The following is an 18915-nucleotide window of genomic DNA, read 5'->3' on the forward strand; positions in this document are numbered from 1 at the left end:
GGGCTTTCGTTCAAGTTTGTAATGTTAGGAGAGCCACATAGAATCTAGAACCAGATCGGTGACTCTGAGGATAGAGTCAGGGCGAGGTGGAGAGGTGCCAGTTGCCTGCCTTGTGGCTGCGGGCCTGCTGAGGTTGCCTCTGAACAACGGTGGATGACAGAGTCAAAGGGATGCAGAGGGAGGGGAGAAGGTTGGGGGAGGTCAGATGGCCTCAGGGCAGTGGGGTCCAGGAGAGAAAAGGGTGACTGGCAAGGGCACCCAGAAAGGGTGGGGTGGTGGTGGGGGCAGGTGCAGGCACAGGGGAATGAAGAACAGGATCTGACCCTTTGGGGAGTGTTTCCAGCTATGCAGCGCTTGCTTTATTTCCTTGGGTGGGTTTGCACTATTATGTGACAGCGTGCATCTTCCCTTAATTTTTTATTCTGAAACAATTTTAAGTTTTGGAATAGTTGCGATGATACAAAGATTTTCCATTACCCTTTCTGCAACCTTCTCTGATCACCTTGTATAATTATAACACATTAGTATTCAAAAAAACAGTATCCAAACCTAAAAATTATTGCTGGTACAGTGCTAAGATTATAGATGAGGCCTGTGCAGTGTTCAGTAGGTGCCTTTCTCTGGCCTCAGAACCTGCACTCACAGTTTTGTTCTCCTTCCCTGCCCTGTTCTGCAGGGTTATGTCACACACTTGTGACACAGTTAGGTCTCTGTTACAGTTGGGGCTCTTAATCTTTCATGTTGGGGCGCCCCTCTTTCCTGTTTTGTTTTTTTTTTGAAATTTTGCATGCAGGAAAATGCCTGTAGATGTCCAATCCCCTCCCCCCAATTGTGATATGTATAGAACAGTTCCATGAACCCCAAAATTCCTTGCTACAGTTTTTAATAGGAGAAGATTGGTGTAAAAAGGGCTGTCACTGAGCTGGAGGCCCAGGCTTAGACCCAGTGATGGAGGACTTGACTGTGAAGGCAGCCGGTCCAGGAGACAGGACCCAGGGCAGAGTGGCCTGGTTAGGTAGAGGCAGCAAGAGTGACAAGCCCTGGAGGAGAGAGGACGGCTCACAGCGGAGGATGGGCTGGGAAAGCAGGCAGTGCTGGAACAGAGATCTGAAGGAAGGAAGGAAGGGCATGGGGAGAGGTCTGGCCTGGCACCTGCTGTCTTTGAAGTTGACTGCTGAAAGAAAAAGCAGTGGGTAAGAGTTTGGAAAGGCAGAAACGGCCTGTCCGCTGGCAGGGTGGGAGTTAATAGTAGGAAGGGAGGACAGTGGGGCCAAGTGACACCGAGGACCCTGTGGGAAATAAAGAGTAGGATTTGCTGGTGTCTTTTTGGAGGGTCTGTCTGACCCTGAGTGGAAAAATAGGGTGCTGGTTACTGCTGAGCTTGGGTGCTTGGAGTTGGGGGTGACCTTCCATGAGAGGGAGGGAAGCCAGAGGTAGGCTGGATGTTGGAAGTTGAGCTTCTGGAAAAGTCTGAGCTTTGAAGGGAGGGGGCATGCATGCCTGGGGCAGGGAAGACGCCCGTGAGAGCTTGAGGGAAAAGTGAAGCGTGACCTCAGACAAGAGCTGGGGCTGCTCTTAGTCTTGTTTGTCCCCAGGTTGTGCCTTGACTTTGCCTTTATTCTCAGAAGTATTTGAACTTTTATGTCAATTATGTATCAAATCAGGATTGCTAGGTATCAGCTGAGGAAGAAATACTATCTTGACCAAAGCATCTGTGTGTCGATAATTGGGACCATCACAGTTTATTGAGTGAAACAGTGAAATAGCTTTCCTGGGTGATGGCAGCCTGTAGCCGCTCATTTCTGGTTAGTGCACACGGAATCAGTGGGAGATGTGGTCTGGCCTTCACCCCCTGTGCAGAATGTCTTCTCACACCTTGCACGTTTCCCTGGTGTGGGTTCCCCGTGCTGCGGGGGGGGGGGAGGGTAGTAGGCACCCGTGACTCAGTGATCCTGTTCTTCTGGGGGCTCGAGAGGTACCTGCAGACCTGCCTGTTGTTGAGACACACTCAGGGTCTGAGTAGTGTGGAGGATAAAATGAACCCTTCCTTGTTTTCTTGCGTCACGTGCCATGTCATTCTCCAGAGACCCAGTGGCTCCATTTTTCTTGATTTTTATCCCTCAAAACTATACACTTAGACATCCATGCAGGTGTCTATGTTCATTTCTCATCCTGGTGGCATTATTTTGACTCCTAAGTAGCTGCCAGAGTTGGGGCCCCGGCCTCTCTGTCCCCCTTTCCTAGAGAGAAACCGAGGCTGTTTTAAACGCTACAGAACTGACATCTGCCCCCAGCTGGTTTCGGGGAAGTGAGGAAGCAGAGGCTGACTTGCATAACTGAACCTGCTTGGTATTTGGAATGGAATTACAGTGAGAAAAGTTTTCCCTGATAAGCAATTCAGATTGAAGTGGAGTAAAAGCAAAGGTCATTTGGGGAGAAAGCAGCAGCAAAGGTCAGTTGGGGAGAAAGAGATGTGATTTCTTTTTGTTTGTTTGTTTTGAAGAGGTCAGGACAGAGGCCTGACTGAGAAAGGGGTGGGTGACGGAGGAAGCCAAGGCCTTGCCCGCGGTGGAAGGGGAAATAAGGACGCAGAGGAGAAGGCCGGAGAAGCCAGATCCCTCAAGACATTTAAAACTGGGGATTCCAGGTCCTTTTTCTGTAAGGATCAAATTAAATGTGAAACACTGCATGATACATACATAAGAAACACTTTATATTTGAGGGAAAGATAAGGATAGACGTGAGTTAGAGCCATTCATCTGTTGAATTGCTTCTTTAAAAAGGCTTCAATGGCCAGATCCTGCTGGAAAATAGTGAGGAAACCTAGTCTTAAAAGAGAATAGAGGCCTTGTGTTATATAGTTGTTTTATGAAACGTTTGTGTAATACTGTTAAGATGGTCAGCCACTTTGATTTTCCTTGAAATAGGATTATTATGATTTAGAGTATTGATTTTCATTAAAAAAAAAGTTAGTTTTTCCATTTAAGTGGTGAAGCCGATAGGTTTCTACTGGTCCATTGGACTTTGCTTATTCTTTTGTGGAAGTAGAACCTTGGCTGGATGTAGGCTTGTCTCTCTCAGTGGGGTGATTTGAAGTTCGCTTTCCGTGGTTAAGGATCTGCTATGACTGTCTCGCTGCCCTTCTCTGCCTGGAGATTGGGAAACAGCCATGGAGAGCTGTTCTTCACGAGGAAGAATTTGTTGGTTGCAAAATATAGGCAGTCTGATTAAGGAGTGAACAGTGTTTTCTTTCGACTTGATTGTTTTTGACTTTTGCCAACAAAGACAAAATCGCTTAATATAATTTTAAGAGGCTTTGGTAGAAAGGAAATGTTTTGTCTCTTATGGAAGGGAATAAAGGGGTCATGTGACAGACTTCTTTCAGTTTCCTTATTTGTAAACAGGCCGCCAACTGCCCCCGCCCCCCCCCATATTTTCAGTGTCTTTGGGTGAAAGGGTTATGCATCAAGCACAAATGTTCCTGGTAAATTGCAGGTTGTTTATATGGGGTTTAGTTTTAAATTAAAAGACTGTTAGTGTCTTTGAAGGAGCATATATTTTATAGGATATAAATGAAATGAAAGACATTGTTACAATAATGGAAGCCAATTCTGCTTGAAAGTCAGACTTCTTGTACAGAAGGGATGCTAAAACGAGATCTTTCAGTGTTTCAAGAGAGAGAAGATTTGTGTATTGTCTTTAAGCAAAAGAGTATTTTTTAAAACAGTACTTAGCAACTGAGGTGAAAAACTGAAGAAAACTTGCAAGCATAAACATTTCTCATTCTACTTGATGTAACTGAGAAATGAAGTTAAGCTCTAAAACTTTTTATTTTTCCCCAAGTGGAAAATTTGCTCTCGCCTCCAGAAGGTGGGGAAGGAAAGGGTAATAGGACAATGTGATTGTGGGTATGAAAAACAATTCTATAAACCAAAAAAGAAGCGTGCAGTTATTGAGAGCAGTATTTATTACACCCATTACACAACCCCAGAGCGGGGAGCCCGGCCACAGAGACCTCAGGTTTCAGGCGCGGCTCTCTGGCTTTTATGCCCATTCTGCATTTTCAGTCTGTAGTCAGCTTGTCCTACAGGAGAACCAGGAGGACTGATGCACCGTTTTCTGCACCAGTGCTAGTCCACACTGACCTCTGCAAAGTGTCTGGTGACTTCTGCCTGGATGCCCCTCGACCCCCAGCAGGAAGTACACACCTTGGGTAGCACAGGGGGAGTAGGAGTGGGTGTCATGGATCCCTGTGGAGCAAGAGCCATTCCTGCCTGGGGAATGTCTTCTCACCCCCTGTAGGGTTTGCAGGTGGGGAGGTTACTCTCTGGTTCCCAAGCCTGAAGTGGGGTCGGTGGGCAGATAGGAAAAGATGGGGGGGTGCGGTGGGCAGGTCCTTTGATGTGGCAGCCATGTGGGGCTGATGTGGTCGTGCCTGAGCACCTGCATGTGGGTGAACCAGGCCAGGCCTGTTAGGCGTACACAGGAGGTCATCAGAATAATTGGTAAGAATACCTGCCAGTGGTCCAGCAAGTTTTGTTTCACATGGATCCCTTTCATCATTTCTTGGGGCGTGTGTCCTGGACCTGCCGCCCGTGAGCACCTGAGCTGTGTGCTGTATTCTTCCCGTTCCTGAGCTGACTGCCCTCTGGGATGAACACATGAAATTTGATGATGTTCTGCTCACCGCAGTCTTAAGGAGGGGACAAATGACACTAATCCCCAGTAGCAGTAAAGAAAGAAGGGAGGGAGTTGGGGAGAACCCAGCCACCCCAGGCTTCTAAAGCCCGGTCCACGCTTTGGATAAATCGTGGCGTCAGAAAGCCCACCTTTCAGCTCCAGGAGCGGGGGACTCACGAATCTCTGTCTTGCAGTCTCTGAAAACAGGAATCTACATTTGGGTGGACAGGGCTGGTGGGAGAGAGAAAGCAGAGGCGCTCTGGTGGTGTGAGGGTGTGGCAGCAACTCTGTGGCTTGCTTTTTTTTTTAATTTGAATTTTCACATATCATTGTGAGTTGTATTCTACTTAACAGCAATGCGGTGCTTAAAAACAAAAGTGGTGACTTAACAGGGCTTATTCCTTAGTGGGTGGCCTTTTCACTCTCCACACCTTGCACTTTAAATGTTTCAGTTCAAAAAGAAAAATCATAATCATGTACTTTCACCCAGGGTACTCCCTCTGGGGATTTTCATGTCAAGTATCAGTTCGGAGGGGTTAATGTTTTGTCTCCTTTTCTCTTGCTTTAAGTGTATTCTCTGCCTGTCCCTGCAGGCGCCCGTCCACGGGAACAGTGGCCCGAGTGTTTTCCTCTAGGAAAATCACCCAGAGGGTTCTCTAGCTCTGTGTCTCATCTTGAGACATCCTAAGAGGAAGGTGATTTACTCTTAAGCTCCTGTTGAACCATAATTACATTTTATCTTCAGCGGTGGCCTTTCCACCAAACCCTTACCAGGAGCTGGGCATGCCCTGGAGTGAGTGGATCCGGGAGGGTGTATCAGCAACCCGTGTGGAGTTCTGGTTCTAGGTGTTTTCGCGTTGTATATCCAGTCCCCTGATCCCCCCTTGACTCTCATATAGGTACTTTGATTAGGAATACATGATGTTTTACATACTATACAAGGAAACAAAATGATTAAATACTTTAGCAAAGTGTGGAAGCCACATTTAAATCACTTCTCAGTGATTTAAAGCAGGCTTAAAGGAGGACTGCAGTAAATATTGGCATTTACTGGTAAAGGAAACAGTACCAGGAAGGAGTCTTGGAGTACCCATGTCCAAGTCAGTCAGATTCTCCGCGGGAGGTTGCCCGCCATGGCTTGCAGCCCTCCTCCCTGTTTCTCTTGCTGCTGCTTTTCCTTTCTCCTCTTGCCCCCCTCCCTCACGGTCCTATTTTTGTCCCCCTCTTCCCTTCCCTTCTTTGTTTCTCTTCCTAGCTGCTTGCCTCCTTCTACCAAAAGGTTCCAGAAGGTTCAGAGAGGTTCCTTGCTTCCTAAGGATCTCAGAGTGAGTGAACTGGGCCTATTCTTCTGTGACAAATCATTTTTGTAGTCCCTGACTTGTAGTGTTAATTGTTTGGTATTTATGGTATAAAGGTCGGTGAGACTTTGCCTGTCTCCAGGCAACTGACAGGTTAGTAGGTAAGACACAAGTGCATGTGTGTATGTGCGTGTGCACACCCCCCCCACACACACACACTGGCACATACCAGAAAGTAATAGAGTCGTAAGGTGTGGCGCTCTGCAGTTCAGGGAGGAGAAAGAAAGCTCCTCTTTAATGGAGGTTTTAATCTAATCCCACAGTCACTTTTCTTCTGCAGGTGGGGTGAAGGCCCCCTTTAAAGACCCCAGGCACTGCATGTATTTCTCTGTCCTTCATCTTTTATAATTCTGTGACTGTGCATCTTTCTAAGACTCTCCACTTCTTACCAACCTGGGCTTTGTTGGATGCGAATGAGGCTTCACAGCACTGTTACCCACCCTGATCCAGGCCAGAGGCAGAGCCGAGGGCCCTCTCCTCCCAGCCGGCTGCGCACGCCATGTCCTGGGAGCGCCTGTCTCAGCCCGAGCCCGGTGCCTGGCCTTGCGGGATGAGCGGTGATTGGGAAGCAGCGGTGCTGCCTCACCGCTCAAACCACTCGTCTAGGGAGGGCGAGGGAGCCTCACGCCTTTGCCGGGAGAGAATTTCTTTCCTAATATGATGGAGGAAATTAGGATTAAATAAAAACTGATGGAACCAGCTCCTTAGAGATTTTTTTTTTTTAATCCCGGGTGGAACTCTGCTGACAGTATCCACCCTGTGGTTGGCCGGGCTGCTCGTTTTTTCCGAGCACGAACTGAAATCCGCAGTTTGCCTTTTGATTGTAAGGGGATCCCTCTAACGTGCTGGCCCGCATCCGAGGGGGACTGTGTAAAAAGGTGATCATTTTGCCAGTGGAAGTAGCGCTGTCCGCTGAAAATGCTTGGAAGTAGCTCTTTGTGAAAACAGTGGGGTTGACTCGGCGACAAAGGATGTATTTTCTAGCAGTTTTCGCCAAAGCTGCCGGGGAGGCGCCGTCCGCGTGGGCCCCGCGGGGCGCGCGCCCCCCTGCGCCCCCGTTGCTGAGCGTTCTCTTCTGTTCGTTCCACAGAGCGCCCGAGCGGACCCATGACCATGGGGGATATGAAGACCCCAGACTTCGACGACCTCCTGGCAGCGTTCGACATCCCCGACATGGTCGACCCCAAAGCCGCCATCGAGTCCGGCCACGACGACGCCGAGGCCCACGCCAAGCCCAGCGCGCACGGGGACGACGACGCGCACGCGCCGGCCGCCTCCGACGTGGGCGTGAGCGTCATCGTGAAGAACGTGCGCAGCGTGGACTCGGCCGAGGGCGCCGACAAGGACGGCCACGCGCCCGCGGGCAACGGGCTGCACAACGGCTTCCTGGCCGCGGCCGCGCTCGACGGCTACGGCAAGGACGGGCCCAAGGCGCTCAAGGGCGACGCGCCCGCCGCCGAGGCCGCGCTCAAGGACGCGGCCTTCAGCCAGTTCAGCCCCATCTCCAGCGCCGAGGAGTTCGACGACGACGAGAAGATCGAGGTGGACGACCCCCCCGACAAGGAGGAGGCGCGCCCCGGCTTCAGGGCCAGCCTGCTGGCCGGGCCGCTGCCCGCGCAGGGCTACGAGAAGCTGCGCGCGCTCGGCGGGGAGCACCTGGGCAAGGCCGCGCCGCCCGCCGCGGGCGCCGGCGAGAAGGGCAAAGCGGTCAAGAGAGAGACGGAGGCGAATTCGCTGAACCTCGGCGTCTACGAGCCCTTCAAAGCCAGGAAAGCGGAGGACAAGCTGAAGGAGAACGCCGAGAAGGGGCCCGAGAACAGGATCCACGACGGGAAGCTGAACCCCGACAAGAACGACAGCGCCCCGGGCGCCCCGCCGGGCAGGGCCAAGCCGTCCTCCAAGCTCTCATCCTGCATCGCGGCCATCGCGGCGCTCAGCGCCAGGAAGGCGGCATCCGACCCCGGGAAGGAGCCCGCGGCCCACTCCCGGGAGCCCTCCCCCTCGCCCAAAGAGGCCCACGACAGCCCCAGAGCCATAGAGAAGTCCCCCGAACCCCAGAGTCTCATCGACGGGACGAAGAAAGCCCCCCTGAAGCAGCCGGACAGCCCCCGGAGCATCTCCAGTGAGAACAGCAGCAAGGGCTCGCCCTCCTCGCCCGCGGGATCGACACCAGCAATCCCCAAGGTCCGCATCAAAACCATCAAGACGTCCTCAGGGGAGATAAAGAGAACTGTGACCAGGGTGTTGCCCGAGGTCGATCCCGACGCTGGAAAAAAGTCTTCCGAGCAGACGGGGGCGGTGATGGCCTCCGTGACCTCGCTCCTGTCCTCTCCTGCTTCGGCAGCTGTCCTGTCCTCACCCCCCAGGGCACCCCTGCAGTCCGCCGTGGTCACCAACACGGGGGCCCCTGCGGAGTTGACCCCTAAACAGGTCACTATTAAGCCTGTGGCCACTGCCTTCCTCCCAGTGTCTGCTGTGAAGACGGCAGGGTCTCAGGTCATCAATTTGAAGCTCGCTAACAACACGACAGTCAAAGCCACGGTCATATCTGCGGCCTCTGTTCAGAGCGCCAGCAGCGCCATCATCAAAGCGGCCAACGCCATCCAACAGCAAACCGTCGTGGTGCCCGCCTCCAGCCTGGCCAACGCCAAACTCGTGCCAAAGACTGTGCACCTCGCCAACCTTAATCTTCTGCCTCAGGGCGCCCAGGCCACTTCTGAGCTCCGCCAAGTGCTAACCAAACCTCAGCAGCAAATAAAGCAGGCAATAATCAACGCGGCAGCCTCGCAGCCCCCCAAAAAGGTGTCTCGGGTCCAGGTGGTATCCTCCCTGCAGAGTTCGGTGGTGGAAGCTTTCAACAAGGTGCTGAGCAGCGTCAACCCAGTCCCAGTTTACATCCCCAACCTCAGTCCTCCTGCCAACGCGGGCATCACGCTGCCCACCCGGGGGTATAAGTGCTTGGAGTGCGGCGACTCCTTCGCCCTGGAGAAGAGCCTGACCCAGCACTACGACAGGCGCAGCGTGCGCATCGAGGTGACCTGCAACCACTGCACCAAGAACCTTGTTTTCTACAACAAGTGCAGCCTCCTCTCGCATGCCCGCGGGCACAAGGAGAAAGGGGTGGTGATGCAGTGCTCACACCTGATTTTAAAGCCGGTCCCAGCAGATCAGATGATCGTTTCTCCGTCAAGCAATACTTCTACTTCATCTTCCGCTCTTCCGAGCTCTGCGGGAGCTGGCACACACACTGTAACAAAAATTCAGTCTGGCATCACGGGGACGGTCATATCGGCTCCGTCGAGCACGCCCATTGTCCCGGCGATGCCCCTGGACGAGGACCCTTCCAAGCTCTGTAGGCACAGTCTGAAATGTCTGGAGTGTAATGAAGTTTTCCAGGACGAGACGTCACTGGCGACACATTTCCAGCAGGCCGCAGACACGAGTGGACAAGTAGAGTATCATTTATGTTCTGGTGTTTCGGTGATGACCTATGCACAAGAATACTCTGTACGGTGCCCTTGATTTTAGGGGTGGGTGCTCAGTTATGTGTGTGTGTGTGTGTGTCTTGTGTACTCAAAAGTACACAAGAAAGATTTGTTTTCATAGAATAGAGCAGTCTTGGAAGGTGAATCTTGTAAAAACAATTTTTGCAGAAGATGATTCTCTGAGAAACCGTACTAGTTGAGGTATGGCACCTTAGATTTAGGGTAAGTGAAGGCATTCTTAACGATATCACCTGCCTCTCAGGTCTGAGAAGCAGAGTATCACCTCACTGTATTCAGTTCATCAGACTGTCGCCAACGTACGGTGTCACTACTGATCATTGTGGGAACTGAAAAATTCCTGTTACTTATAATTACTGCAAAGTCATCATAGTTAAACATACCTCACTGGTCCCCACTTTAATGGTGTGCCTGCTTACGTTTGCGCTGGAAGTTGGTCCTGAAGTATGTTCATATCGTTCATTCTTGCAGTGAATTTAAACTGCGCAGGCACCGTTTCCATTTGAGTAGCCCGCCTTTGCATTTGTTGCAGCTTTTGTTTGTGGTGAAGTGTAGCTTGGCTGGAGACAGTTCACAGTGGGCGTCCTTCAGCCCTTTATCATCTACTTTCCGTGAGGCTGACTTTTGACTAACAGATGAGTGTGTTTTGCAAATACACGTTCTACATTATCAGGCAGTGGCTGGACGTGCTGAGTGAAGGTAATTTGAGCCACGGGCCTTGTAAGTTACTGTCCAAGCCAGAAAGCTTACGGAATGGAAAGGGGGCAGTGGTTTGAGCTGATAGACTCTGGCTCCAAGTCCTGCTTCCGAAGACCCCAGTAAACCCACCTTTTGTTCGTTCGCCTCTTATGACTTGTTAACGAGAGGTTTACACTGTGGTTCTTTTGTCCTTCACAGTTCAAGGGCAGCCATAGGGTTTTGCAGCTCCATTGTAGGAGTTTGGGGATGATCCAGAATTCTGTCATTTCTTTCCCCTCTGGAAATTCAATATCATGGAAATGGAAAAGATAGAGTTTTGAAAACATTTGTAGAGCTTTGAATATTTAATGTTTATTGGCTCTGACAGTAAAACAGGCAGCCAGTGATGCTTTGGTACCCGACATCTACTTAGTACCCTCTTTTCTTGTGACTCCCTTCACCAAAAGGATGCATTAAAAAAAAAAAAAAGCCGCTCCTTCAGTTCTGCCTGTTCTGGTGCCTTGGAGTTTTGTGTGGGGTGGCAGGGTCGTCCTGGCTTCTGAGGGGTCTCGCCGCCTCCCCTCCCAGCCTGTGTGCGCTCACCAGTTAGGGCCTTTCGAGCTGCCCTCAACCAAGTCTGTTCCCTTTGGGATCCTTTTTCTAGCAAGGAGGGAGGACGTGGGCAGAAAGCAGAGATCTTCCTTCTTCTCCAGGTCCCCCGGCTTTTGGGTTCTCTGCAGTCATCTCTGGTGTCACCCGCAGTAGCCTGTTCCTGCACTGGCTCTCAAGGTCTGACCTCGGGGTCCCAGCTGGACAGATGGGTCTTCCATCCTTTGCTCGTTGCTTTTTAGTTTTTGAGTTTGCTTGGCAGAGAGGCTGGTGCTAGTCACCGGCAGCAGGGGCCTTCCTCCCTCCCTACCCCCACTCCCTTCCGCCCTCCTTCCCATCTCCCTTCCTGCGTGTCTTCTACCTGCAGTCGCTGTGATATTTTAAAAATTTTACCTGATCATTTGAAAGTGTTCTGGGCTGATGTCCTGGGTCTTCCTTCTCAAATCATTTAGTTTTTTAAATTAAACCTTTTGTTTTGATAAAGTTGAAGATTTATGAAGAAACGGTGCAGAGCGATCCTGTGTACCCTTCCCCCGTTCACCCCAGCGGTCGTGTCTTAGGGAACTGTAGAATGATACCATAACCAAGGTACTGACATTGGTGCAGTCAACGTGCAGAAATATTCCTTTTTTATTGCTCAGTTGTATTCCATCTATGGTCCTCCCGCAGGATGTTTAACCAGTTGTTTCATGTGAACGTGAGTTTTCATTTCTCAGGGTAAATGCCCAGGTGTGGCTCATACAGGAGTTGTGTATTTGTTTTCTTAAGAAATTCCATGAGCAGGGCATAGTGATTCAATTTCTCTGCATCCTTGCCAGCGTTTGGTGGTGGGAATCATTTTTATTTTGGCCACTATGATAGGTATGTAGCGATGCCTTATGGTTTTAATTTGTTTATTTCCCCTATAGCAAATGATAGTAAACATCTTTCCATATATTTTGATTTTGTTGAAATACCTGTTTATGTTTCTTGCCCTTTCTCTAGTTAAAAGTCCTTTTTAAATTTTACTTTGAATTTTAACAGTGTTTGATATATTCTAGATAATGGACATGTGTCATTACAAGTCTTTTCTCAAATGGCTTCTTTTTTTCATCTTGGTAATCTTGAGCAGAGTGAAAGTTTCTAGTTTGGATGAAGTTCAATTTATCAGTTTTCTCTTGGGGCTTGTGTTTTTGGTGTCAGGTTCAAGACCCTTTTTTGCTCTAGTTCCTGAAAACTTAACCTGTTTTTTTTTCCCTCTAAATGCTTTATAATTTTATATTTTACCTTTGTTTGTAACTCGTATTTTTTCACCTGTGCATGTCTGTCTGCTTCCTCTAACGCCATGCCCAAAAGTTACTTTCCTCCTGACTTGCCTTTGCATTTTAAAAAAAAAGATTTATTTTTATTTATTTATGCATACAAGAACTGGGGTGTAGGCCAGAGGTGGGGGGGGGTAGTGAGAGGATTCACCAGAGACAGAGTGGGGAGCAGAACAGGCGGATCTACTGATTTACACTGCTGAGGGAGCAGCAGATGAGACAGGAGAGGTCTGATGTGCCATGTGGGTTAGCTCCCTGGCTGGGCATCGAACTCAGGCCAAAGTGACTGGTGATAGCTTTATAGCCCTGAGCCTTTAACCCCTGCACCACCAGAGAGGCCCGCCCTTTGGCTTTTGTCTGGTGTCAACTGGGCATGTGGGACTCCATTCTGTTCCGTTGATCTTTGTCTCATCCCTGCACCAGGACTGCGCAGACTTGATTACTTGTGACTGTAGAGTATCTTAAAATCTGGTAGACTGGTTTCTGAGCTTCATTCATTTTTCTCAAAACTGTTTTTAGCTATCTTAGTTCTTTCGCCTTTCCATATAAATTCAAGGGTAGTCCGGTTTCTGTCTTCAAAAAAATCTTGTTGGTATTTTGATACATCCAACTTGTTTATCAGTTTGGGAGAGAATTGCTATCCTTACTATGTTGAGTCTTTCAGTCCATGAACGTAGAATGTTTCTTCATTTATTTAGATCTCCTTTGATTTCTTTTTATCATTTTATGGCTTTTGTCATACAGATCTTCTGTACATTTTATTTCCGCCCTCCCTCCCTTGCAATGACAAATGGTATTGTATTTTCCATTATTTAGGTGTTCATTGCTCATATATAGAAATAGTTAATTTTTGTATATTCAGCATGTATTCCTAACCTTGCTTAAACTCATGGGGAGGTGGTAGATTACATTGATTTGCAAATTCTGAACCAGCTGTGTATCTCTGGAGTGAATCTCACTCCATCAGGCTGTATAATTCTTTTTATATATTGTGTGTTGCACCCGCTACTCTTTGTTAAGGAGTTTTGCATCTGTGATCATAGATGCTTTAAAAATACATTTTTTTTTAATTTTGTTTTTGGCCAACCTGGTGTTAGCTTTATATAATGAAGAGATTGCAAATAATTGAAGTTAGTTTTCCTTTAAATATTTGCTAGTATTCCCCAGTGAAACCACCTGGACCTGAAGATTGCTTTTTTGGATTTTTTTTAAAACTATCCCCTGCCCCCCCTGTTTTGTTAGAGGGACTCTTTATCACTGGGTAAGGATGATGAAATTCCTGGTCCCCAGCTGCCTGTCTTCTCTGACATATCCGGACGAGGTACTGTGATGCCTTAATAGCGCTCAAGAGGGGTATGGTGTGGACTCCCTGGGACTGGGCTTGGTGTGTGGGGCCCAGTGTTTCCTGTGTTGTTTGATAGGAGTGGGGGAAAACTGAAAGTTTTCCTTGGGCTGTATCCCCTTTCCCGGTCTTTATGCTGGAGCTACAGGCTTTTGTTGGGGGGAGTTTTTAATCTCCATACATTGGCATTTCTGGGTTGCCAGTGTTTTCAGCTCCAGATGAGGCAAGAAGCCCCCCCCCCCCCAACCATGGTGCCATTCTTGGTTCCCAAGACCCCTGCCAGTTTGCCTGCCTTCCAGAGACTTTCTGTGTTTACATATACAATGCCTAGTGGTTTTAATTGTGCTTAATGGAAGAACGGGAAAAGCACTTCTGTTTTTCCTGGAAGTGTTAAGGACATATTAGGAACCCTGCCTTTCTCTTGGGAACCACCTTTTCTGGGGTTAGCACAGTCCCAGCTCTCTTCTTCCTCTTTATCTTCCATTCTCTCCCTGTTTATATTTGGACTCTGTGTATGGTTTGAACAGATCCTTTCCCTGCCCTCCAGGGGTGCTTCTTTGAACCCAGCAAAGGATCACTTGTCCTGTTCACACCAGCTATGGCTGCATGTGCTTGATCTCCTTTTACCACCTCCCTGTACACAAAGGCTTGGCGTTTTGAGGCTTTGCCTGTATATAATGAGAGAAAATAAGGTTTTGGTGGCATTTAATTCCCCCTTGCCAATGACTCCTCCTCTGCAAATGTCCTGTGGGTAGTCTGTACAGAAGTAATGATTGCCATAGGAACCAGAGTGCCGTTTTATTATTAGCTGACTCTGCTTAGCTCCCCGGCCACCCTTCTACCTTCTAGGCCTGCTAAGAGCTAGGCTGGACTGGATGGCCTAGCTCCAGGCCTCTGTCCTGTCCTACATTCCCCAAGCCTGAATCTGAGTGATGGGGTTCCCTCACCCTCCAGGTCGTGCTGGGACAAGGACCCTTACATGCTCAGGGCCCGGTTAGGTGTTTCTTCCTGCATCTGCTTTTACCCCACAGAGGAGCCAGCAGCTGAGAAGGAAGGGGAGGTGGAGTGTCCTCAGTAGATCATTTGCTTCCCAGCTTCACGGACCCAAGCAGCAGAATAAACATGCAGCTCCTGGAACCTGACTTTCACTCCAGTAAATCTGCCCTCATTGGGGGTTTGTATTCTGACCCGTCTTTTGAACAATCCCTTCTTGTGGCTCAGTGAGAAGAGGGGTGTGTGGCAGGACTAGAGAAGCTGTCCTTTCCATGAAGTATTGATGCGCTGACGTCTGTGGTTTTAATAATTGATGTTTTAATGTGTTGGGATGTCATTGCTTCACCTCTGAGTAAAACCAGGACTAAATTTAGTCAGTAGTACTGGAAGTGCATACTGTAATTTCTTAATTGGTAAAATCAGTTTTCTTTTATAGATTCTTCATCAGCCATTGAATCAGAGGACATTATTATAGGTCCTTTGGTCAACTCTTCCATTGTACAATTGAAGAAGCAAATGCCCAGTAGTGGGCAAATTGGGACTCAAAGCAAGATTTCTCTATTGCTGGTTCATTGTTCTTACCGCTGTGTCATGCTGGTACCCTAAGATATGCAAACACAGAATTTTATAGTTGCAGGCTCCATAGGAATTATTAAAAAATATAATTCAAATGAGTAAATTTAAAGAATTTATATTAAATTTAAGTTTTATTTGGCTTTACTAAATGGTTAATGGATAGGGCCACATCCTGTCCATCTAGCAAGTAGAAAGGGCCTCCCAGGAGCTGCACAGAAATGGAAGGCTTTTAAAGACAGAGGGGCAGATAAGGCCATGAATGTCTTGGACCAGCTTATCTTCTCTTGGGGGATGCGAGGGGCCCATCAGGCTGATTACCTGGGTGCTACGGACTAGGTAATTCCACATTATCCTGTTAGGTTACATTTTGGGAAGAGGATGAAAGTGCAGTTAGGTCAGGTAGTAAATCTTAATTTGCTGATGTGGGGTTTAGCACAAGTGACTACATTTTGGGCCTGCTGTATCCTTTTTTTCCAACAGAATGTTGTGAGTCTGGACCTGAGGGTTACCTCCAGATCAGCTCTAAGGATGCAGATAAAGGTGACTTATCTGCAATGGTTCTCTCTCTCTCTCTTTAAAAGAATTATTCCTTTATTGTAAGATTTTTATTTATTTTACATAGAAGAATTGGGGTATAGGCCAGAGGTGTGGGGTGGGGTGAGACGATTTACGAGAGACAGAGCAGGGAGCAGAATAGGCAGATCGACTGAAATACACTACTGAGGGGAGCAGCGGGCAAGACAAGAGAGGTCTGCTGCACCTTGTGGGTTAGCTCCCTGGCTGGGGATCAAATTCAGGCCATCACAGTGGGCTGTTGCAGTGGTAGCACTGAGACTTTACCCCTAGGCCACCAGGGAGGCCCAGCAATGGTTCTCATTTTTAGAGAGAACTGAACTGATTCAGTTTAGTTTCAGGAACTTTCTGGGCGTCATTAACACGACACTGAGTATATTAAATTATCCCAAGCAACCCCTGCCACCCTCATTTCTAGACGTGCCTTGCTCAAGTAGTTTCTTCCAGAACCCCTACTGCCTCTGTCCCTTCCCTGGCCCAAAATCATCATTATTGGCTGAAGGCTCACAACTTGGTTTTTGACTCTGCTTTCCTAGATTCTTAATTTCAATTTTGATGTGACTAGTCTTGGTCCAATTTATATTTTTGGGTTAATTACTCCTGGCTTACCTATATTTGCCAAAATCGGTAGTATTTGCATACCCAATATTTGTAATGATGATCATCTGAGTAGCCTGTGTGTGGCGACCGAAATATTTCCTGTACCTTAGCTCAGTTCACTGCCAAATTTTACCAGGGATTTTCAGCTTAGCAGAATGAATTGAGGATAAAACCATAGCACAGCCAACTAGCGATAGGAACAAAAGGTGTATGTAGTCATTTCAGCTGTAGTGTTTGCTCTGTCGCTTGCGTGGACGTGAGATATGAAGGGAAATGCTTTGTGTTCTCCTGTGAAACTGGATGACTGCAAAAGCCCGAAAACAAAAAGGTAAACTTTAAAATTATTTTTTTGGTAATTAGACCATGGATCTAAAAGGCAGGTACACTACACTGCTTTGTGTATAAGCTTCAATTTGTAAAGAATTTAAAGATCCATCCTAATTTTATTGAAGATAAATTTTAGCGTGAGTCAAAAACGGCTGCTAATGAGGCAGAAGCAGTTTAGCATCTGTGCTGACTGCTGAACTGGCAGCGTTTTGACCTTTAGATCCAGGGTTTCCGGCTGTTTCAGGCTTTTGGTCTGTGTGAAATGTAAGCATAAGTATATGCTGTATTTGTTCACATTTCTCTAGGCCTTCTCATCCTCCCCCAGCATTTTTTTCTTTCTAAAAGATGAATTGGAGCTCACAGAATAATTTGCCTTGTTGCTCAGCTGATCCTTCCCATGTACAGGGAGGAGGCCAGCCCAGCTGTCATCTCTCCCCCCACACCCCAGCCTGCAGCCAGAGCCAGCCCTCGTTTTCAGGGCCTGGACTGGGCAGAGACAGGAGCCCAGGAACTGTCAAGTATGGAACAGGATTCCTTATAACTCTGGTTTCCTGTAGCTTCCTAGCATTACCTGGATATTGAAAATTATTAACTTTCGAAAGTGTTGGCTCAGTCCCAGAGTTAGATGAGTAAATGAGTCAGTCCCACAATAGAAATTCGCCGTCTGTTACGTGGGCCCTGGAAACACTTGTCCATCTTCTGATGACCTTTGTAAGATATCAGGAAACACATGAATCTATGTGCATCTTACTATACTTTCTTTGTATTAAAAAGGCAGGTACAGTACACTGCTTTGTGTATGAGCTTCAACTTGTGAAGAATTTAAAGATACATTGTAATTTTATTTAGGATACATTTTAGTGTGAGTCAAAAAAATAGATAAATAAAAGGAAGGAAAGTCAGATTCTTTTAGATCACAAAGAAATCCAGCCTGCCCCTTTGCTCAAATATGTCTCTGCTCCAAATCCAGACGCCGTGTGACATTGCCACGAGTTCAGAGAACCCCAGGGAAGCTGGTGGGAGACAGCCTTTGTGCAGTCAGAATGCATCATCACCATCAGGGGATTCAGGGACAACATGATCCAAAACAGGTCCAGGGAACACAGCTGGAGGGGAGGGAGGACATTACATAAGCACCGTCATAGTGAGTTCAGGACTGTTGCTGTCACATAAGCCTCTAGGAGAAGGTCTACAACCAACACAGCTTGCTTTTTCTTAAATGGGGTAGAAGCGGGTCAATGAAAAGAAAAGTGGGAGTAGATACAGTGTGTGGGGTAAATCTTTGTGCATTCGTTTAGAAAGATTCAGAAAGATAAAGTCTTTATCCAACCTGATTACCCTGTGGCTGAATTTTCTTATTTTAGTAATCGCAAAAATGAAAGCATTTTGATTAGGGGCTGTAGGTCAGACTGGGTCCCACTTTTTCCTTGTACTTTCGTATCTAACGAGGGTGAGTACAAATTCCTGTCGTCAGTGGGGGTCGGGGTGGGGATCCCTCTAGTCCACAAGGAGTTCTGTGTGGCCTTTGAAGATCACCAGGCTGTTCCTTGCCAGGACCTGGTGGGGGAGAGGTTGGTATTGAGATGTTGGTGTTCAGGTGACCGGGATACTCTTTTTTTTTTTTTTTTTTTTTTAAGATTTATTTATTTATTTATACAAGCACTGGGTACAGTCAGAAGCGCGGGAGGGTCAGAGGCTTCACCAGAGTCAGAGTGGGGAACAGAACAGGCAGACTGACGAAATACACTGCTGAGGGGAGCAGCGGGTGGCAGGAGAGGTCTGCGTGCCATGTGGGACCCTCGCCGGTTCTGATGAATTGGTATGGAATGCTATTCTTGCTACCTAAGTTTTCCAGTGGTGCTTTGTTTAAAACTGAGAAATAAACATTTAACTAATTATATATAACTTATTTTCCTTTCACACTAATGATTTTTTTAAAATTTCAGAACTGGATTTTATATTAACAAAAGGGGAACAGGTTGTGGGTACTATAGGAGCAGAGAGGTCTGCGTGCCATGTGGGACCCTCGCCGGTGGCCGGGGATCGAACCGGTGCTGCAGAGGCTGCAGGCAGCTTGGCAGCCCAGCGCTCAACCACTGCGCCACCAGGGGAGGCCCTGACCGGGATATTCTTTGCACAAGTCAGAGATTGCTGTTGTAAAGAACATTTGTAACGATTCATAAAAGCTCCCCTTGAATAATCTCATTGCTTATTTTAGTCAACCTGAGAGTAGCAAAATCCTTTCACCCACCAGCATATCCCATAACTGCTTATATAGTTACAGATGTATTGCAGGCATCCAAAGAGAATTACTATTTCAATAACTCATTGTGAATTTTATATGTATTGTGAAGGTATTTGCTGACATACCTTGA

At 47.8% G+C, this 18915-nt stretch overlaps 1 protein-coding gene across 4 annotated transcripts in view; it reads left to right on the plus strand.

The window, feature by feature from the left end:
* Positions 1 to 7130: 7130 nt before the first annotated feature.
* Positions 7131 to 18915, plus strand: part of ZNF532 (zinc finger protein 532) — a gene marked incomplete at both ends in the record, with an annotated part of 45890 nt that continues 34105 nt past the window's right edge. For 3 of the 4 annotated variants that reach the window (XM_084252113.1, XM_084252114.1, XM_084252115.1), the window contains one exon: positions 7146 to 9488. In XM_084252113.1, coding sequence (XP_084108239.1) covers positions 7146 to 9488 — 2343 coding nt within the window. Of the gene's footprint in view, positions 9489 to 18915 lie in introns of all 4 variants that reach the window. The other variant, XM_084252112.1, reaches the window with a different exon arrangement.

This window comes from Talpa europaea, assembly GCF_964194135.1.
Source record: "Talpa europaea genome assembly, chromosome: 13".
Classification (NCBI taxonomy): Eukaryota; Metazoa; Chordata; class Mammalia; order Eulipotyphla; family Talpidae; genus Talpa; species Talpa europaea.